The sequence below is a fragment of the Phyllostomus discolor genome, chromosome 8 (genome assembly GCF_004126475.2).
Source record: "Phyllostomus discolor isolate MPI-MPIP mPhyDis1 chromosome 8, mPhyDis1.pri.v3, whole genome shotgun sequence".
NCBI lineage: Eukaryota > Metazoa > Chordata > Mammalia > Chiroptera > Phyllostomidae > Phyllostomus > Phyllostomus discolor.
Genome location: NC_040910.2, coordinates 87,117,009 through 87,139,926, shown reverse-complemented (window position 1 = coordinate 87,139,926; position 22,918 = coordinate 87,117,009). Strand labels below are relative to the sequence as shown.

Below are 22,918 nucleotides of genomic sequence, written 5' to 3'. Positions count from 1 at the left end.
CGGAGGAGAGCAGAGGGGGAAGAATCAAATGCTGAAAACTGGAACCAAGGCCCTATCTCCTGCCCTGGCTTTGCCAAGGACACAGCCAGGAACTGTGGGAGGGCCGAGATGGTGCCTGGCTCCCTCACCTGCACGCTCTGGCTGCCTGTGGCCTCCTTGTGCACAAGGTCACTCTTGGCCCCAGCCTTACAAGACACCACTCGTACCTTCCCAGTTTTACCCTGGGAGGCCCAATTGCCCATCTCATCGGGGTTCTTTGCGATCCAGAATGTAGTTTCAAGAACAGCTAGCCCAGCAGAAGGAACGCTGGTCTTGTGCAACTGGGGAGGGAGGGCTGGCATGTGGGTCCCCACAGGGGTGGTTAGCAGAAAGGAGGTTAAGACCAAATGTGGCGACCAGAGAAGGGCTTGAGAACCAGACCGAAGTGTTAAGTTCTTGTAAATGCGGCCAGTAAGTACTGAAGGTTTCTGAGTTTAAAAACAGCAGAGTTAATCAAAACCTCACTGTGGTTTTGATTAACTCTGCTTCACACCCCCTAGGACAGCTATTATCAAGAAGGTGGGTAATTGGAACCCTGATCACTGCTGCTGGGAGCGTAATGTGGGGCAGGGCTCAGAAAGCAGCCCGCGGTTCCTCCGAGGGCTCGACACAGAGTCACCATGTCACCCTGAACCCCACTCCTAGGTGTGCTCCCAAGGGAAATTAAAGCATACAGCCACAGGGAAACTTGTATGTAAATGTTCACAGAAGCATTATTCATAACAGTCAAAAAGTAGAAAGAACCCAAACATCTACCAACCAATGCACAGGTAGATAAAACGTGGTCTGTCCTTAGGTGGATTATGAGATACTACAGAGGAATGAAGTACCGACGTATAATACAGTATGGATGAACATTGAAAACATGCTTAGTGAAAGAAGGCTGTCGCAAAAGATCCCATGTTGTATGATTCCACTACTAGGAAATGTCCCGAATAGATAAATCTAGAGAGACAGAAAGTAGATTAGGGTGCTCGGGCCTGAAGTTATGGGGCAGCGGGTGGCTCAGATATATGGCATTTTGGGGGAGGGTGATGAAATGTTCTAAAATTGATTGTGGTGGTGGTCACACAACTCTCTGAATATACTGAAAGCTACTGAATTGTGTACTTTAAATGGCATGTCAGTTGTATCTCAACAAAGCTGTTAAAAAAAAATTGGCAGTGTTTTAAGAATATCTGGCAGAGCCAGGCTGAGGACATGAGTTCAAGACCCAGGTCTGCCACCTACTGCGTAACAGGCTGAGTTCCTGGTGGCCCTTTCAGGCCTGTTTTCTATTTGTGAAATGAGGGGACTTCAGTAATCTAGCGTTCTTTCCAGCTTTGACACTCCAAGATGCCAAGTCTTTATTTACTTCCTCTGTCTGAAAATACGGGCAGGGCCCCAATTTGTGGCAGGGGATGCTGGGAAGTCTTGGAGCAGAACGTTTGAACAAATAGTTTCAATTGCCTTGTAGAGGTTGGTTGGTTTGTTTAATTGAGGTATGACTGACACATGGCCCATTAGTTTCATGCGTACCACATAATGATTCAATATTTGTATGAATTGTGAAGTACTCATCACAGATAAGTCTAGTAAACATCTATCACCATACCTAGTTAGATTTTTTTTTCTTGTGAGCAGAACTTTAAAGACTTAATCTCTTAGCAACTGTCAGTTACGCAAGACATAGAATCACCACGCTGCCCATGACCTTCTCGGGACATACTTGCTTTACACCCGGCAGTCTGTACCTTCTGACCGCCTTCGCCCATTCTGCCCAGCCCCTACTTCCCTCCTCTGGCAACCACGGATCTGTTCTTTGTGTCTGTGATCTCACTTTTTAAAAATTCCACATCTAAGAGATCATAACAGTATTTGCGATATGTGTCCTCTGTCTGACATATTTCACGCAGCAGAATGCCCTCAAGGTCCACCTGCATTGTTGCCAGGGCACTATTTCATTCCTCTTATGGCTGAGCGTGTCCCATGGTGCACCCAGCCCACGTTTTCTTTACCCACCCGCCCACCGCGGGACGCTCGGGCTGTTTCCGCATCCTGCCCATCCTGAGCAATGCCCGCCACGGACATGGGGGCGCGGCTCTCTCTCTGGGAGTGTGATTGCGTTTTCTTTGGATATAGTTCCAGATGTGGAGTAGCTGGATCATGGGGTCATTTTATTTTAAGTTTTCTGAGGAACCTCTGACTCTCTTTTCTAGCGGCTGCACCAGTGTACATTCTTACCAACAGGGCACAAGCGCCCCCTTTTCTCCGCATCCTCAACACCACTTGCTATTTCTCGTCTTGTTGGTAAAGCCCCTCCCGGCAGGTCTGAGGTGCCCTTCAGAGTTCTGTGTTAAAAGGTAAATATCTCAGAAAGGAAGGCTTCCACTCCTCTAGCTAACATGGAACTTTCTGTAATCCCTAGCGGAGAAGAGATGACCCTAGAGTCTAACGAGAAAGGGGCAGTGGGGAGTGTCTAAGGCAGGTGGACGCCAACATGCGGCCACTTACTGGACAGTCATTAGACTCTGGGCTCGCACCTCCGCCATCTGAATGTCGCCGCGGGGTCCTGCACACCGACGCTCGCAGGCTTAACACAGGTGCCAAGAAACGTTTAACATGAGTTCCTTCCATCCCCTAGAGTCTGATTCTCAGACAAACCCAGCCAGCTCTAAGAATGCCATTTAGTTCTTTCAAAGCCCCCAAGGGAAGCAGGAAGAGCCTTCTGTTTCTGTCACAGGTGCCACACAAAGCCTTTTATGGGAGAAAACGAGCTTTTTCTTTGATAGTATTTTATTTTTTTACTTTCTTATTTTCACCTGAGGACATGTTATTTTAGAGAGAGGGGAAGGGAGGGAGAAGGAGAGAACATCTGTGTGAGAGAAAAACATCAACTGGTTGCCTGTTGTACACACCCCTAATGGGGACCAAACCTGCAACCCAGGCACGTGCCCTGACGGGGAACTGAACCTGCGACCTTCTGGTTTACAGGACGATGCCCCAACCACTGAGCCACACTGGCCGGGGTTCTTCAATTTTATTTTATAACAGAAAAGTGATAATGTAAATAATTTCAAGAGTCTAGAGAACATGAAGAGAAAAAAAAAATCACCCATCATTCTAAAACCTGGAGACTTTCCACTATTCTCAATATTTGAGCACATTTCCTTCCGTAGGAACTTGGTTTTGATGTGGCTTTTGGACTCGTTGGAGATTTGACACACATTTTCATAAATCATTGTCAACAACAATTTCACTGAAGTCATTTGGCTGTAACTCCCCTGCAGCTGGGACAGGCAGCCCCGCTATCCACCAAAGAACCAACGGTCCTGGCAGCTGCACGAGAAGGAAGTCCTGTGATTCTAAGTCATTGTCATCTTGGTATTCAGAGTATGACATGTCAAACTTAAAGCAAGTTAACAGTGATTTATTATATGCCGTCCCCTCTGGGCTGGTTCACGGCTCGGAATATGCTCTCCAATTTTCAAAAATAGAAAGGAATCTCCGTGCTTGCAACTGCACTATGCCTCTGCAAATGAGAGTCGTTTCCCCACCTGCACGGCCGGTCCTCAAAGAGCTCTCACGGGACAATAAACCGCTCCTTTGTTCTGTGACATACGCTCACGTGCGGCACAGACCCCCCCTCCCCCGCCGCCCCCCCATCCTCCGTGAAAGGCGGCGGGCTCCGTGGCACGCCCGGTCCCACAGCTGGCAGAGCCCGCACGGAAGTTTCTGCCTTCCACTGCTCAGCGCACAGACTGCTGCGCTAGCAGGAAATTAGCTTCGCGTCCCGTCTGGCCTAACTCTTCAGAGGAAACAGCCTGCAATCTTTGACACAACAGGAACAGGCATGGCACAAACAGAGACAGAGAGGAAGGAAATTTACAGCCACGTTGGATACTGGGCGCAAGGCAGCGGGAGAACTCCGTATATATCACTTCTCTGTAGGTCACGCGGGCACAGCACACACAGAGTTTGTGTGCTCGGGACAGTGAGACCAGTGATTCTGTCTCCCTTGTGTACTCATTAAGGGCTTACAAAATCAAAGCCAGAGTTTCCATCCTTACTGTTGTTCAGAAAATATATTAGAGAACAGGAACAAATAAAGGAGACCCCTGGCCTCAGGGTTTTATGGTCATGGTTTTGACAGTGCAGAGGCAGCTGGAGGCTCTTGGGTGAGGAGCCGGTCACATCCCTGGAGTGCAGCTGTGGCTGCTGTCGGGCTGCCCACCAGCTGGCGCCGGGCCAGTGCATGAGCCTGGCTGGCCGCCTGCGAGTGCGGAGCAGACACGCCTTGGCTGTCACTCCAGGCCCTCAGTTAGTCCTCCCCACGGTTCTGGGGGGCGAAAAATGTCATCTCCATTTTACTGAAGTAGAAAGGGAACTCAGTGGTTGCGGAGATGATAATTATAAATTTCAGGATGTGAAAAACTCCTGGACATTCTCTCCAAAGGATGGCTCAGGTATAATAAGACACACCTTTGTTCTCTCAACCCGACCCTGGTCTTTCAGAAGGAAATGCTAAATCTGTCCCTGAATCTACTCATAATGTTTCTCTGCAACAGAGAAAACGCCTACCATTGTTTCTAATTTTTCTTGAGACAGAATTATTCGTTTACAAATACACGTTCTTTCAAAATAGCCCCTAACTTCCAAAAACTTTTTCCTCTGTTTAAACTGAAATAACTAAGGTAACCAATGAGTTTTTGAGCTAAGAAAAACAGCTATATTTGCTAAAAATGAAAAACTTTGTTTTTGCAGGAGGAACGGCCTGGCCTGAGGGCAGGCCGCATGGTCCCCTGGCCTGGGCAGCCCGAGAGTGACAGTGCAGGGCGGGGCGGGGCGGGGGAGGGAAACCCACCGCCAGGCAGCCCATGGGTCCCTGCACTAGAGATGCCACTAACTGCGCCCAGTGGCCCTTTCTTCAAAGATACAGAGAGCCACGCACAGCTTGGAGCTTTCTGTCCCCCTGACTGTCCCCTGCCAAAATCTGCCACAGTCCAGGCCCATGGCTTCTGGGAGCTCTGCTCAGACTCCACTCATCTCTCCTGCCAGACCAGAGAGCCCATCTTCCTGCGGCTGCCCGCACCCATCACACCCTGGGTCCTGCCCCTACTTTCCTGCCCCTGGGTGTCACACGGAGCAGATGGGCTCTGGGAATAGTGTGGCTGGACGTGGGGTTCCTGGTGTGTGATCGGCCTGTAGGTACCTGACAGGACCTAGTGCGGTCCCGGGCACACAGTATGTCTTCAGTAATTACTCTTGCAGATGAGTTCAGCCTCTCATTCCTAAAACATCACCCTTAACCCCCACAGCTCCTGCACTTACCAGTCTCCAGTTTGTGAAATAGGCTTTAAAGCCATTTCACAGAACTTTAGAATGGCCTCCACGGCTTTGTTCTTTTAAAAATATTTCGTCAAGGCTAAGATTTTTCAGCACTGACAGCAGTACAGGGCCGCGTGTGGCGAGGAGATGAAGTGGAGGAGAGGAGGCAAGGAGGCAAGGAGACGTGTGTACCGCAAGGCAGGCTGTGTGTGGGCTGGCCGCTTTCACAAACGTGACCCCGCTTCATTCTCCGCCGACCCTGTGAGATGGGCATCATGACCCCATTTTACAGAGAAGGAAACTGAGGCTCAGAGTCTACGTATCTTGGGTTGGTTCAAGCAGCCCTTGAAATTCAGTGACAGAGGGTTGGGACACTACAGTACACGGAAGCAGCCCCTTCATGACCCTACATGAGAATACAGTTTACGCGTAGTAACTGAAGCATGAGGTACACAAATTGTTCTCACGTGGCCTCCCCGCCCTGCCACCCGGTAAAGGACCTGTCTCTCGTTTACTCCTCACTCGGCGACTTCCTAAAATGTTATCATCTGCTGTTTCAATCTAGCAAATCCAAACTATTTCCATTCTTAGCTGGGAGACTTATTCAGCAGTGTTCCATCCTGAGAAGTTTGTGAAGTCCACGAGTCTAGAAGGTCACCCAAGTGGAGATTTCTTTGCAGTGTAATAGAATGCATTCTTTTTTAAAATTTGTAAAAAGATTTTATTTATTTATTTTTAGAGAGAGGGGAAGGGAGAGAGAAAGAGAGGGAGAGAAACATCAAGGAGTGGTTGCCTCTCATGCACCCACTACTGGGGGCCTGGCCCACAACCCAGGCATGTGCCCCTGACTGGGAATCGAACCAGCGACCCTTTGGTTCACAGGCCAGAACTCAATCCACTGAGCCACACCAGCCAGGTGTAATAGAATGTATTCTTTACAGTTTGTCTTTCAGCTTGTCTTAATATTCAGCTTGTCTTTCTCCTAGTCACGTAGACACACCAAGTCAAAACCTGCTTTTAATTGTTACACCTACACTGTCCTGAGCAACCACAGAAAATAATTAGGAGTAAACACTCAGTATCAGAGGCATGAAATCTCCCACGCATCTACCTTAAATGCCTTGACACGTTTGCTGAGAACGGGTCCCAGATGAAAGGAGTTTCTGTCTGGCGGCCATGGTGGCCACATCGCCTCTTCTTGCAGGACATGCAACCTGAACGTTCTTGAACCTGCCACCGTTAAAACTCAGCCTCGAGGTAAACACCAGGAAGACTTACAGAGCAGAAACACTGCTTCGGGTTCGCAAGACAGCTGGACATGCAGCTTGTGAAAGGAGCACCTGGTCGTGAGGCGAGGGGGGCACCGGCCTCATTTGGGAAGCTCACCTGTTGGGTTTGCAGGGATATCCAGGATGGTCTTCAACAGCTTCATGTCCTTAATGTTGTGAATGTAAATGGACTCCTCCAGGCACACCAGCAGCCTCTGTAACCACACAAACCCGTCAGTCTACTGGATTGGTTCCGCCAAAAGGGACCGAGCAAATCAAAATCACTCATCTTTCCTCTACGTCCTAACCGGACTCTAAGCCTGAGAGGAAAAAGTTGGATGATGGATTTGAGGATGATGTATGCATACGTGCACACCCCACGTACATCATTAGCCACCTGAACAGAAACTTAAAATACTAAACCTTTAGAAATTTCACTTAGAAATTGAGATTTCTTTCCCTCCCTCCCTCCCATCCTTGTACTTGCCCCTCCCTTAGAATGGGGATTTCTGAACACTTCCTCACCAGAGACTCCCTTTGCTGTTTGGGACAATTTGGGGTAAGCTTTTGGGTTCCTGTGTCCATCAGACAGGCTCCTCTTTTTAAAATTCAATTTATTGGGGTGACATCAGTTAATAATATTATATAGGTTTTGGTGTACAATTCTATAACAAATCATTTGTACACTGTACTGTGTGTTCATCACTCCAAGTCAGGTCTCCTTCCATCATCATTTATCCCCCTTCACCCTCTCCCATCTCCCCCCACCCTCCTTTCCTTCTGGTAATCACCATACTGTTGTCTGTGTCTGAGGTTGTTTTTTAAATTTTTGCTTAATCCCTTCACTTTTCACCCAGCCCTGCAACCCTCCCCTCTGACAGCTGTCTGTTCTCTATCTATGAGTCTCTTTCTATTTTGTTTGTTATTTTGTTCATTATATTCCACATGAGTGAAATCATATGGTATTTGTATTTCTCTGACTGGCTTATTTCACCTAGCTTAATGCTCTCAGGTCCATCTACACTGTAGCAAAAGGTAAGATTTCCTTCTTTTTTGCACCCAAGTAGTATTCTATTGTGTAAATGTACCACAGCTTTTTTATCCACTCATCTACTGATGGACACTTTGGTTGTTTCAAATCTTGGCTGTTCTAAATAATGCTGCAGTGAACACAGGGGTGTGTACATTCTTTCAAATTAGTGTTTTGGGTCTCTTCAGATATGATCCTAGAAGTGGAATTGCTGGGTCAAAAGGGAGTTCCATTTTTAATTTTTTGAGGTAACACCATACTGCTTTCCACAGTGGCTGCACCAGTCTGCATTCCCACCAACAGTGCACGAGGGTCCCCTTTCTCCACATCCTCGCCAACACTTGTTGTTTGTTGATGACCGCCATTCTGACAGGTGTGAGGTGATATCTCATTGTGGTTTTAATTTGCATCTCTCTGATGACTAGTGATAATGAGCATCTCTTCATGTATCTATTGGCCATCTGTATGTCCTCTTTGGAATAGTGTCTATTTGGGTCCTCTGCTCATTTTTTAATTGGATTGTTTGTTTGTTTTAGTGTTTCATAAGTTCTTTATAAATTTTGGATATTAACCCCTTATCAGATGTATCATTGGCAAATATGTTCACCCATTCAGTGGACTGTCTTTTCATTTTGTTGATGGCTTCCTTTGGTTTGAGAAATCTTTTTAGTTTGATGTCCCATTTGTTTATTTTTCTCCTGTTTCCCTTCCCTGAGGAGACATATCAGAAAAAATATTGCTATGAGAAATGTCCGAGATTTTACTACCTATGTTTTCTTCTAGGATTTTTATGAGTTTGAGTCTAACATTTAAGTCTTTAATTAATTTTGAGTTTATTCTTGTGTATAGTGTAAGAAAGTGGTCTAGTTTTGCACCTATCTGCCCAATTTTCCCCAAACCATTTATTGAATAGACTGTCTTTACCCCACTGTATGTCCTTGTCTCCTTTGTCAAATATTAATTGACCATAAAGGCATGGATTTATTTCTGGGTTCTCTGTTTTGTTCTATTGATCTACATGTCTGTTTTTATGCCAGTGCTGTGCTAATTTGATTACCATGGGCTGATAGGATAGTTTGATATCAGGTTGTGTTACTCCCCCAACTTTGTTAGTCTTTCTCAAGATTGTTTATGGCTATTTGGGGCCTTTTGTGATTCCATATACATTTTTGGAATATTTGTTCTAGTCTGTGAAATATATTATTGGTATTTTAATAGGAATTGCACTGAATCTATAGATTGCTTTGAGTAACATATACAATGTATGGACATCTTAAAGTTCATTCTTCCTATCTATGAAATGGTATGTGCTTCCACATATTTGTATCTTCTTCAATTTCTTGCTTCAGTGTCTTATAATTTTCTAAGTACAGGTCTTTTATCCTTGGTTAAATTTATTCCCAGGCATTTTTTGATGCAATTGTAAATGGGATCGTTTTCTTAGTTTCCCTCTCTGATAGTTCTATTGGTGTACAAAAATATAACTGGGTTCTGGATATTTATTTTGTATCCTACTACTTTACTGAATTCATTGATCAGTTGTAGTAGTTTTTTGGTGGAATCTTTAGGGTTCTCTCTATATAGTATCACGTCATCTGCAAATAATGACAGCCTTTCTTCTTCCTTTCCAATTTGGATGCCTTTTACTCCTTGTCTGATTGCTGTGGCTAGGACTTCCAGTACTATGTTGCATGAGAGTGGTGAAATGCTCTGTGTTTTCCTGCTGCCTTTCAATGTTCATCACAAGTCTCCCCGTTGTACACAGGTGGGTTTCTTTGCTCTCCCTGGATCTCCCAACCTTCTGTTTAACCCCTCTTCAGTGAATGGTCAGAGTTTAATCTCACTAGACTCTCCCCCAGATCTACCTTTGTGCACATTCCCCCTCCCTGGCAGAAAACATGGAGAAGCCCTTCAGCCCTCGCGTGAACACGCCGTCCCCCTCGAGTGCTCGGCTCCTCTCCCTGGGGGTCGCCCTCCCCAGGGCTGGGAGACCCTTCTCTTCCTCTTCAGTGAGACTTGTCCGGTTTGGAGGCTCTCCCCAATGGCGGCACACTCCACCAGGCGGGACAGGCCACGGGGCTAACGTGCTGCACGTGTAAGGGAACAGGGTGCACCCCTCAGTGTGGGTACACAGGTGTCGGGTGCTGGGGGAGCTGCTGGGGAGGAATGTGGGGCCCAGGATCTCTGGCCTCACTTTGAAAAGCTGCCTCCTGCCCCCGCACATGCCTGACTCGACCGCCCTCGAGGCTGGTGGTTCTCAGACTTGGATGCGAATCCGAGCACCCAAGGGGCATGGGCTGGACTCTCCCCAGAGATTCTGGTTTGGGAGGTGGTTCACCAAGTGCCCCAGGTGATTCTGACGCAACCTGTGTTTAAGAACCACTGTTCTCGGGCCAGACCCTTTCATCCCAGGGAACAACACTTGGGAAGGCAGGCACCTAAAACACTGCAAAAGAGCAGCAGGCTTTCCTCCTAGGAAAAGCCTGCTCCATTGTTTCCCAGCAAGACTCCTCAAAGCTCAGAACAACAGACATTGACACTTGAACCAAGCAGAAAAATAAAATGTAAATATCTTAATTAAGGCACTGTGGCCACAGGTCTGCGGCTGGGTGCTAAGGAGCAGCAAAATTCTAACTGGGTCTCAAAACTGATGACAAATTAGTGTTTCTCCACAGAACACACATTCTCTGGTTGACTCGATCCCTTTGCCCTTTGTCAGCACTTACTGTGATTGGACTCTTATTACTCTATGCTTGTTATGTTCTTAGGTTTCTGATCTTCTCTCCTAGCCCCTTCCAGCCCCGCACCCAATCCCCAGCCTACTGGGGCCAACACTTGCAGAATCAACACCTACTGCTAGCTTGTCTGACCTCGTCCTGGTATTTTCTCCGCAGCTCTGGGGCCCTTCTGGCCAAATTTCAGGCTGCCTCCATGTTGGCTGCAGTCAAGAATTAAGCAGCAGGAAAACACAGAGCATTCAGAGGGAAAGAGGAGGTACTTTGTCTTCGGTTCACGTGACAGCACGCTTCCGGGATGGGCAGGGCCCTGCTCACTGGCTTGGTCTGACAGTAACTCCTCAGTCTCAGCAGAACCAGGGGCTGCTGGCCTTCAACGCAGCTCATCCCCGTCCCTTTGGCTCTTGTCGACTTTCCTAAGTTTTGTCACTTAATAATTCCTTTTATCAATTAAAAAATATTTACAGCGTCTGCCCTCTAGCACCACAGACGGAGACTTAGCTTCAGAGGCCGGCTGTAGATGCCACACCTGTTCCGAGGGGCCCCTGTCATCCGCACGGAGGGTGACAGCAGAGGACCAGAGACCTGCAAAAGCTGCGTATCGAAAAGTCCCTGGTTGACTGTCTTTATTCCACTGAACACATTTCCTCAATTAAGCACCAGGGGAATCACATCAACTAAAGATGCAAAATATCACAATTACCAAAGAGTCTTCCTTTCTGTATATTTGAGGGATGCCCGCCCCCCACCACGTGGCAGGGAGGGGCTGCAGGACTTTCCTAAAGCAGAAGGTGTTGAGACCCAAACCTGTTTTGTTTTAAGACACAAGCAAACCCCAAACATTTCCCAGGCCTGTTCCAAATCATCTTCGTAGGAGCAGAAATGTCAAAGGAAGAGAGACCTGTTCAACGTGGGTTCCCATTAGCTTGGCCCTGAACAGCCAAGGAGCCCTGGGTGCATCACTGTCCTTTGGAAGATGTGGGGGGGGGGGGGGCTTAAAGCTAGTGAGTGTTACAGTGAGTGTTACACCACAGTGCCAGCTAAAGGTTTACAGGCTTGGACACTAGAATAATCCTGTCTTGTCCCATTTGCTAAAGAAAATATCAGAGTGAGAGTAAGACAGAAGTTACACAAATAAATGCCATAGGTACTATTTGAGGGTTCTGACCTCCAAAGGATATTTGCCTGAACAATCAGTCTTAAAGAGACAATCAGCTACCAGAAGGGACAGATACTGTTCCTATACTGGATACTGCTACATGCAAAGATAAAGACATAGTTCTGCAACGAGATTTGACATGCTCCCCACGGAAGTCAGAGGGAGCCCTGGAGCCAAGGATTGTGCTTGGAATCCTTCAAACTAAAAACTCTCAAACTGCCTTTTCCTCCCTTTCTAAGAACCTGGGTTTATTTTATTCTTTTTCACTCCATCTTCTCTTTGCTTAAAGCTTCCCCCACCCTGCCATATCCTATTTCTCAGGCTATTCTCTGCTTTATACAGGCTTAACTGGATATTCACTCAAAATATTTGATCAACTCCAAGAAACAATCTGTTCCTTACCATACCTTAAGAAAGCACTGTGTCTTATTTGTTTTTAAAAAATTAATCATCATTTAATAGTTTAGGTACAAAGACAGAAGAAAACATTGTCCTCAGTGAATGCGATGACCTCCACCATCCTGGGAATATTTACTGGAACAGACAGAACCGCGTGCTCCTGCAGAGAATCTATCTGTTTGTCTATTTAACAGGCGGCCAGGAAACAGATATTCACGGAGCATTCTTCTACCAGGTCTTACAACAGTGAACAAAACAGATGCACCCCTGCTGTCCTCACAGGATTTAAAATCTAGTAATTCAACGGAAACTCTGCTAGTAACTCAAACACTTATTTCACAAGGCCTGATATTTTTCAAGAGAAGGTGCGGCGTATTTGAGATAAGAATAATCCTTCCTTCAACAAAGAAAGCACTACGAGAACAATCTTCAAGTGTTTGCTGGGTGGAAGTGGAAGCCTGAGACCCAGGACCTGGCCCGCTGGGCCCTTTCACTGACCGGCTCCAGAACCACCCAGGAGGACTGCGCTTAATCCTCAGGAGCTTTGTTCTGAGAGGCACTGCCACCGATCTGCAGCGAGTGCCACCACCAGGGGCCCGAACCACACAGGCATCCCTCTGTTGAAGGTGTCCCTGCAGTAGCTCAGGCGAGAGTTTCAGAGCCTGCGGTCCGGCCAGCCTGCATCCGGGGGAGGGTTCACCGGGCCACTGGCCCACATCCGAGAGAGAACAAGAGGCAGAAGGACCAGGGAGGACCCACCACGGAAACACACGCATGGAGTCGACTCTCTTTACAGTAGCCTCCTAAAGTGAGGCCTGAGTGTGAAAATCCCCTTTAGAGTTTGATGCTTGTTCTAGGAACATTCATCTTGAAAGATATCCATCTCTCTCTTTGGTCCCAATGAGCAGAAGCCTTGCGCTCTGGATGGATCTCCCCCACTTACCTGCCGGTTCAGCCTGATGGACAAGATGTTGTTGGAATAGCTGTAGTTACAGATCTCGGTGCCTTTCTTGAAGTGATAGACGTTCATCTGCCGCGGCTTCGTGCGGCTGACCACCACCACCAGGCTGCTGGAGAAGAGGCGCTCCACGATGTAGACATCTGGGATTTCGTCTGGAAGGGAGGGCGGTGGAAGGTACCTGGGTTTCAGTGCCCCGCCCCCCCCCCCCCCCCCGACTAGGCCAGGTGCCCAGCGTTCTCTGGGTCCTGCTGACTGGGCACCCGCCATCAGCACGCATTTGCAATGATTTTTCCTCATGGTGAAGCTTTAACCATTTCCAAATGTAACAGTTCCAACGCCCTAACAAATATCTAAAGAAAATACCAGTGACCAGACACAAGTCAGGATTTCCCAAGCTCCTACTCCAGGGCCCTCCGATGCCACTGCTTGTTCTAGGAAACATATTTGAGGGGTTTGGGCCATCTCCATCTACCCTTTTCTCATTGAGAGGTTTCAGAGAAATCACTACTCTGTCACAGCGTCTGCTTTCAGGATTCTTTTGGTCTCTGCTGCTAAGATGTGGAGCGCCATGGGGGGCAGTAACACAGAAAAGTCTGGACTCCTTCCCTGTCGTGCTGCACTCCAGGGCCCTGTCTGGAATCCCTTTCCCGTTGTAAACAATCTAGACTTTGTCTTATGACCGGGGAAGCACTTCTGCATGCTGGAAGAAAGTACATTCGCAAGCCTCCTGAGCACCGGTAAGTGGAGAACGTTCTTTTCATGCCTTTCTTGCTCTTGGGCAAGTCCAGTAGGGAGCAGCACAGGAGAGAGACAGAGCAAAATATTCATGAAAATGGCATAATAGAAATGACATCCTACAAACAAATTAGGAGCCCAATATACTATTTGCCAAATCACTTTCTTTCCGGGAAATCCCAAGACTGTATATTCTTCCTTATTATGACGGAGTGAACCATTGCTTACCCTGGGACAATCAGAATCACATTTCTAAACTGGAATTTAAAAAATATTCACCAGAAGTACTCTAACACCTTCAATATGAACTATATAAACGGGATAGTATTGTTCTGTTAGAGCAAAGAACACACTTCCACGACTGAATGAATGTTACCAATATTTTATAGCACCGATATAATGGGTAAAATCTGAACTGATCTCTTAGTGTGACAACTATAAAAACCGATGACTGTTCATATGTGTACATGAAAAGTTATCAGCAATATGGTTTCAAACAAAGGATTTCTTAATATAAAATGTTACCTAAGCTATTACTACATCTAAGTGCTTTGTCATGGTTTTTTGAAAGCAAGAGGAGACAATGATTTGTATTTCAATCTGAAAGATCCTGACTCCAGTTTGATGGCTAAGGGAGGGAAATGCAGAAAGCTCAGGAGCACCAGGGGTTAAAGTCCGGAGGGAAGATCTGATGTCCCTGAGGTCTCACACACACACACACACACACACACACACACGCACGCACTTACTGCTTCCATGGACTTGGTCCAGTTGCTCCACAGAACTCAAAGAAAACAGCTTATACCCAGCTTTGGTTCCAATTGCTAGGGATCTGCGGGAGAGAATGACAGCCCGGGAATGACAACAGGTACTGTGTTCCAACTCAGACCCGCCTAGAGACAGCCCTTTTCCCTCTTGCTTCACAGGGGACAGACAAACACACATCCTCAGGTGCTTGGATATTGGATAACTTTCTAACCGGCAAGGCACACCTTGTCAGGTGGGTGGGCATGGTAAAAGAACAAGGTCAAAGACAACTACACAGAAAAATGTGCAACGGCTGAGAGACAGTCCATGGGCTGTGTCTTCAAGTGAAATGTCAAATCTACGAGAGACCATGTTTTTCCAGCTGAGCAGAAATAGGAAAAACGGAATGCTTAGGGATATCCACCATTGCTCCCACTCCCAACACAATTAGGGGGCTCCTAGCTACTTGAGAGGTACTTTACCAAGAGGTAAATCATTTTTTATTCCTTTGATGACCTTTTTTTTTTTTGGCTTAAAAGGAAATACAAGTTCTTAGTTGACATAATAGGTCATTAGTAGGCAAAACTTAATAGATGCTTCCTTTAATTTTTTTTTCCATGAAACATTCCCAGACACTTTATACCAGGAGCTCTCATCCCTGGGTGGACGCCAAACTCACTGGGGAAATTCACAACAACCACAAACATACTGATGACTGTCTGCCCCTTCTCCCTCAAACCTGACCTGTTTTCATTCATTGCATTTTTAATTAATCAATTTATTTATGTTTTAGTTCAAGAGCTCTAGCATGCAGCCAGGGTTGAGAACGCTGATTTATACCAACCAACAAAGCAAAAACTAAACACTTATCTGGGACAACGGGGGCTAAAAAAAAATCTTTGTTTTTTAAATTTTTCACTTCTCAATCCATAGATAACGATAGAGTGTGAACCCAGGTTTTTGTTTTTGTTTTTTTTTGGCCTCAGGATGAAAGCACATGAGTCTGTTTTGTTCAGCAGCTGGGAATCCCCTTCAGCTTCTTCCCGAGTGAAGGAGGGAATCTGACACAGAAGACACTGAGAATGACAGTCTGATCCTGGGCACTTCCATCCTGGGAAAGTGGATGTCCAAGCCGAAAGGGACCTAAACATGGTCCTCAGTGGACCTGAAAATGAGTCCACCTTCCTCATGTAAAACAAATACATGAAAGGCAGGATCTGCTCTGCACCGAGAAGCATGTACTAAAATAAGCAGCTTCCTGCGACAAGCCCGATGCCACGGGTCTTGTTTCACTCGCCTAAAAAAGAGAAGGTCACGTGATTTCCCCTGGAATAGTTTCCTACCCAATCATTTGTTCTTCCTTGGGACACGGGGATGAGTGACTACAGTCAACTTGTAATCAGGGAGGCAGTGGCTCGGGTTCCTCAGGCCTCCCGGCTGCCCACTGTCTAAACTGGTGTTAGACCTTGGCTTGGGAGAAGCGGTCGCCTTGGCATCCGCGGCTACAGCCTTACTGATGACAAGCAGCAACTGGAAAGACAAGCCAGCCGCATCTTAAAACCTTCCAAGTATACTCTGTAGTTACTGTTCTGAATTCTTTTCACATAAACTTTTCCACATGCAGGCGCGCTTAGTTGTAAACGGAGGTTTCTAAAACTTGCAAGTAATGAAAAGAATGTTGTAACCAGAGTCTTATAATATTAACCAATACACCTGAAAGTTTCAAATAATTTTCAAACATCTGCCCTGCTCCTGGAACAGATGAATTTTACATATGAGAAAATGGCAGTGCGGTCACTGTGTATGTTTTAAATGATTAATCAATGGCTACAAAATTCTCCAAGTCAAGGAATTCAGACAAAAACCTTATTTTATCCATAAAGCTTTTTTTTTTTGTAGGAAAATTCTCTTCACTTCTCGTGGGCACAGTGTTTGGGATAAACACACATCACCAATCAAATGAAAAAAAAAGTACCCGAAGCGTCTAGCACAGTGGCGAGCACGATGTGAGAGTGAGAGAGACTGGTAAAGGTGGGTGGTCTTCACCCCCTTCTCCAGAAATACTAGATCTTACACACAGACTATGCTTAAAGAAAAAGTCACACTGATACTCCTAAATGTATTTGGTAAGGGGCTTAACTTATTTTAAAATTCAATGTCATACCCTCTGTGGCTCAAAACAACTGACTGTGACAAAAACTTTTATTTATAGGTGAGACGGAGCTGCCCAGCAGAGCCTTCATCCAAGAAAACAGAACGAACTGTAGGGACTAAGGAAATTAACTTCCCCAGCACCCTACGGTTTTGCAAATAACACTCTTATCCAACTGCTATGAAAGCCTGGGCTGAACTAGAATAAAGATTAAAATAATCTAATAAACAAGGCTACAAAGCAGAAATTAGAACATTCACTAATAAGCAAACTAACTCCCTTCCTTAACCTATGTTCATTTGGGAAGGAAAATACCCAGACATTTCAACAGCCATCCCCTCTTGCAAAATGTTTCTTACAAAACATCAGAATTTTATCTAGACTGTCATTTTTGTAGACTGTGGGTCTCAACTGTGAGTGAATCCTAAAAACAAGCCAGTGAGTCACAAATGGCTTAAAAAAAAAATACCAGAGGGTATCGCCCATCATAAGGGCAACACCATTTTGTGAACCACTTTTTAGCTGTATTATTTGCACACGGGTATTGGGTGATGTTGTAATATATATTTCTTATTGTGGGTTGTGGTTGAGGAGAGCTTCAAAGTCACGCATCTAACTAACCAAGATGTCCAGTAACCAGATTACCCGATTATGCATAGTTGTTTTTTTTTTTTTTTTTAACAAAGGCATACTGTTTGGTATGGGGTGTATTTAAACAGAAACGCAAAGGGAATGGAAGCCAGAGTTGCTTACGGTAAGTGATGGCCTTAATTATCCCACTGCATGTTCAATATTAGCATAACCCAGTCACAGGCCAAAAGCACAAGCCTGAAACTGACTCCAAACAAGGAACACAACAGAAACTGGTACAGCAAGAAGTGGGAGACCGGGAAGAGGTCATCCCTGCCTGATGCACTGGGTGTACATTCCAAAGAGATTATTTCAGAGGGTCCCTGGGGCTGGCGTCTAACAATTCCACGAAAAGAGGGAAGGAAAACGTCTGCGTCCAAAGGACGGAACCCTCCAGATGCCTGAAACACAGCCCAGGGAATCCCAGCTCTCTGGCCAAAGTCCAAACGTGACCATCAGGGTGAAACATTTAAAATCTACTAAAAAAGCAAGAGTGGGGTTCATGCTCCTGGAGGAAAGCATCCTGGGGCCAAGACTGGGCTCATGGGCTCGGAGAGGGCGGTTCGGCCTCACCGAGTGGGCTGTGTGGAAACGCGGGGAGATGAACGGAAAGGTTTCTGACATCCAGAGGAAGCAGACCAGATGCCAGCGCTGGGGCTGGGACAGAGGCTGGCCTGCCCGCAGGGATAGGCTGCCTCTGTCGGAGGCCCTGCCCAGATGCCACGTTGAGATGCTCAAGGACAAATGGGAAAGTTTTTCCTGGACTCCCAGCTTCCTGGGCCCCAACTACCACGCCTTGGGTCAACTTCCAACCTGCCTCTCCCCTCCCATCTCCTTTGTTTTGGCCTCTGCCCCTCCTTCCCCAGATCCCTACTTCGGTCACCACCCCCAGCCCCCATTCCTTAGCTTCCTTCAGCCCTACTTTGCTAGCTGACTTTCCCCGTTTACCCTCGACCAGCCCCTCCTGGCTCTCGGCCTGAGCAAGGAAGGGCTGGGGGCACCCAAATCCCCTGCTGGCGGAGGAGGAGGGCGGAGGAGATGGATGCCTAGACCCAAACCAGACGGGGGCAGCCGCCGCCATCCCGCTGCCGGCCTCTTGGGGCACAGGCCAGAGCCTGCTGCTACAAGTTGCGGACAGGACACCAACTCTGGCCGCCACTTTCTGTCCCCCACTTCCCGGCCAGGCAGACTCCGCCGCTTACGTGCAGTCCTGGTTGAAAGAGAAGCAGCTGAGCGCTGCTTCAACCCCGCCCGCGGGGCCGTCCGCGGCCTCGGCCTCCATCGGGGGCTCGACCCGGGCAAGCCGCAGTTCCGAGCGGGCGACAGCCACCTCAGCAGCCCGCTGGCGCCGGCTCTAGGGGCCGGGTGGCCAGCCCCTCTTCTCCCTAGCCCCGCCCCGATTCCGCTTCGCTCCACCCCTCCTTGCTTCGGCCCGCCCCTCCTGGTGTTGCCGCGGTTCCGGCTGCTATTGGCCACGAGCCCTTGCCGCGGCGCACTCTTGACCAATTGGCAACGGCTGTGGGCGGATCCGCCCCGTTTGAAACCCGCCCCCAACTCCAAGACGCGGCTCTCCATTGGGCAAAGGCTAGTGATGCAGAGGCGGCAGGCCACGTGGTGGTGTTTTCATTGCCAGAGCAGCTGGGGAGAAGGGAGAAAAGAGACCGGGTGCAGCTGGGGCGGGACCTGCTGGGTTCAGTCGCAGCTGCGTTGCGGCTGCCGCAAAGGGGACAGGCAGGTGCTCTGGATCCTACCCCACCCAATACTCGGTCGTGTGTAACTCTTCGTCTATTAAACGTACAGAGCTTAGTACACAGCGTTGGACGCCAAAGCCTCACCCTTTTGTAGAGTCATCAAGCTGCTTTGAAAAACGTTTCTAAAATGAGGATGCCAAGGTCAGGCAGATAAGTTATCTTGCCCATTGCACTACCGTTGAGAATGACTATATGCCAACACTGTATTAACTCGTTGAATTCGTAGAAAACGTTGTGAGGAAAGGATACTTATGCCCAATTTAAAGAAGCAGTAACTGAAGCCTGGAACTGCTAAACAATAAGAATGTGGGTTTGTCTGATTTCAAGATCCATACGCCAGACAACTCTGTTAGACAGTATTTGACAAAACCTTTTTGCTCTGTAGCTAAAAAAAAAGAAAAGAAAAGAAAGAAAGAAAATGTGTATAGGATTTTATGTGTATAGGTGTATTTTATGAAAGGTATGATGTCTTGAATACACAATTCAAAACATGTAATTTGAGATGACAAAGGGTCTCTACTCGCAAGCTAAATACATGTTACCATGTAGAATTACTGGCACAGTTTATGAATCATTAGCTCTATTAGCTCTGCTGGCTTTGGGTTTATTTAATTCCTGACGAATTTTTAATTCATGTTTTTCAACTTTTAAGATAAAATGGTGTTTTAATTATTGTTATATCACAGCACTTCAAATTGTTATAATTCAAATTTATCTATTTTGTGACGTATATAAGTTTGGACATAGATGAGAGAAGAGCACTGTTTTGACCTAAGACTTTCCGGTTGGGTTTTTAGTTTTGGTTTGAAATGCAAATATAAGTTTCTTCTCTCAGATGATGTAAAAATAGTTCATCTCATAGGTCCACAATGTGTGTGGTTGCTCTTTAGTTGATTATGAGGTGTTGTACAACATCCTAAGTGAAGAGAGCTCTGTATGGATTCCTTAACTGCATCATCTTTGTGACCTCTCAGATCAAAGGTGCTTTCCTCCTCCCTCCCAGCTCAGGCAAATGCTTCAGTCCTTTCTATTCTATTTAGAATACCAAGGGTATGGCTTGTTAGGTGCTAGGTTGCTGGGACAATTACAGGAAGTGCCCAGTAGATTTTTAAAGTGGAAGTTGTTATTACCAGGAGTTTGGGCTTTATGGGGTAGAATTGGGAGCTGGTGTTAGTTTTTGAACAGGAGTGTTTCATGATAAAAGCAGTGTTTTAGGCAGATAAACTTAGCCAGGGTGTACAAAACAGATTAGAAGTGTGTGTGGGGTGGGGGGGGTGGGGGGAGTGGGAGGGAGGAGGAGCCTAGATGAACATGAAATTCTAGGAGTGAAAGAATGTGAGAGACTACTATGCTATTCGATGGCAGCAAGGTCACATAGGTTAGGACAAACTTGGGATTCTTTTCTAATTGAAATATATTTGACACGTAACATCATATAAATTTAAGGTATATAACATGTTGCTTTGATACGTTTATATATTGTAATATGATTGCCATGTAGCAAGAATTAGCACCACTACACCAAGAGATATTTTGAGATAGTGTTGTCCAATAGAAAGATAATGTCAATCACTAATGTGAACTTCATATGTAATTTTACATTTTCTAGAAGTCACATTAAAAAGTGTAAAAAGGGCCCTGGTTGGTGTGGCTCACTGGATTGAGTGCCAGTCTGCCAACCAAAGGGTCATCAGTTTGATTCCCAGTCAGGGCACATCCCAGTCAGGATTGCAGGCCATGTCCCCAGTAGGGGGCACACAAGAGGAAACCATACACTGACGTTTCTCTCCCTCTCTTTCTCCCTCCCTTCCCCTCTCTGTAAAAATAAATACATACAATCTTAAAAAAAAAAAAAAAGCTAAAAAGGCCCTGACTGGTGTGGCTTAGTGGGTTGGACATCATCCTGCAAATGAAAGGTCACTGGTTCCGTTCCTGGTTAGGGCACTTACCTAGGTTGCCGACCAGGTCCCCGAGAGCAACTGATCAATGTTTCCCTCCCTCTTTTTCTCAGTCTCTTCCCTGCTCTCTAAAAATAAATAAATAAAATCTTTTCTTAAGGGTAAAAAGAATGGTTAAATCAATTTATTTAATATTTTTAAATTTAACCCACTATGTCAAAATATCATTTTAATAGGTAATCAATATAAAATTATTAATCAACTAGTTTAAATTATTATTACTGCATAAGTATTTAAAATCCAGTGTGTCTTTTTCAATGGCAGGATATCTCAACTCACACTAGTTAGATTTTAAGTGCTCATGTGGCCCGTAGCTATCTCAGTGCTCAGTGGAGTTTGGAGAGCATAAACCCCAGGGCAGGGTGGCGTTGGGGAAGAGGGAGTGGCAGGCAGGCAGAGGGGAGAGCTCAAGCAGATTCCATGGCTAGGAAAGGGGCAGCCTGTTGTGTTGCTTTCAGGTGCTTGGGCAGGTGTTCAGGAAGAGGCATTTAGTTTCAGACTTGTTCAGGGAGCAGAACTGAATGTTCATTGGAGTTGAGGTTCCGGTCTAGAGATGTAGATATGGAAGAAAACAGGTCATCTCCCCAGCCCCACCCTTCCTGTCAATAATCCGCCCTCTGCGTTTCCTACTGGGCTCCTGGTCCTCCATCCACCACCCCCCCGAGTGGAAATAACGTCTCCGGACCGCCTCATCTGCTTTGCTTTTCTTCCTAAGACAGTACTGAAATCTATATTCTAATGTAAATTTCTATTTCTACAAATCTAGATTTAATGTATATGACTATATTTATATACATCTATGTTTATTTTATGTAGACCTATAGTTTTATGTAAAAATTTAAAACGTTGACAATTCTTATTAAAAAAAGAAAAACACCACCATGTGGCCAAACTGAACACATCAGCTGGCTGGAAGTGGTTCGTGGAGGGCCAGGGTGTGGCCTCTGCTGAAGGGGAGAAGCCTCTTGGAGGGGCTCCACCCTCACGAAACGTTCCCGGATGTTCATTCACAGAAAAAGCCAAGGAAAATGTTATAAATAAATTCAGAGGTGCTGAATTCACTTAATGTCCGGCTGAGTTTTGTTTTACTTTTTAAGTCCTAGTCTTTGTTCTAGTACCTCTGTGGGAGTGGAAACTCCTAATTTGAATGTTGGGCATATGTATGGCATCTTAATTCTTCCACATTCTTGGAACAGAAATTTCACTGCTAAATAACAGAAGCAAAAGATATTGGGGGAGCGGGCGGTGAACACAACACTTTACTGCAATGGGAACAAAGCTTTTTCTCTTTTTTCCAATAGAAGATTCCTAACTGTCTGTCTTTTCCCAGACAAAATGTCCATTTTCCCAGGGAAACAGCAAGTCAGCAAAATCTTGGGAGAGTAAAGCTGGGCTCTGCAACTCAGACACCCTTGGCCTAAGAAATTGCAGAAGCCCCACTTCAGCGAATGGGAAGGCTTCCTATTTGTACAATCAGGTTGTGATTTGAAAAGGTTGACTGGGGAGCCAGCAGGGCCTTCACAGGGGAAGCAGGGAATGAGACATCCTGTCTGATGCAACCCTCAGGCCCCAGCTGCCCAACACACCCAACTGCCTATAATTAGAGTAAGTACTAGGTGAGCAAACACCACTCCTGGCCTCGTCTTCTTTTTATGAAATCTATTTTTATAAAATCAGGTCACAGGAAATAATCTCCTTTTGCTTTTCTGATGTCTTTCAACACTCAGAACTCATGCTGAAAGAGAGGCAAACCATAATGGACAAGAGTATGGTGGGACTTGGAGAGAAGAGCACAGAGAGGGAGGGCCTGGGGGCAGTGCAGAACAGGCACGTCTTGGGGCTGGGGGACAGGTGAGGGAAGCTCAAGGGGCCAGCCAGACAGCTCCAGGGTAGGAGGGGGAGGTTGACAGTAGGGTGATTTCTGGGAAAGGACATAATCCCGTAGGATTGGCAAACAGGAAGTCCCTGGCCAGAGGTATGGCCCAGCAGCAGGCACCTTTGAACTTTTTCGTTTCTAATCACAAGCACAGTCCTTGTGGGAGAGCAT

The 22,918-nt window shown here is 46.4% G+C and overlaps 1 protein-coding gene across 1 annotated transcript in view; it reads right to left on the bottom strand.

Annotated features, from left to right (window-relative positions):
* Positions 1–18,571, bottom strand: part of WIPI1 (WD repeat domain, phosphoinositide interacting 1) — a 31,483-nt gene extending 12,912 nt beyond the window's left edge. Inside the window, exons 1-4 of the mRNA XM_028520642.2 lie at positions 18,365–18,571; positions 14,383–14,465; positions 12,881–13,050; positions 6,733–6,829 (exon numbers count right to left, since the gene is read on the bottom strand). Coding sequence (XP_028376443.1) covers positions 6,733–6,829; positions 12,881–13,050; positions 14,383–14,465; positions 18,365–18,444 — 430 coding nt within the window. The 5' untranslated portion in view covers positions 18,445–18,571. The remainder of the gene's footprint in view (positions 1–6,732; positions 6,830–12,880; positions 13,051–14,382; positions 14,466–18,364) is intronic.
* Positions 18,572–22,918: the final 4,347 nt, after the last annotated feature.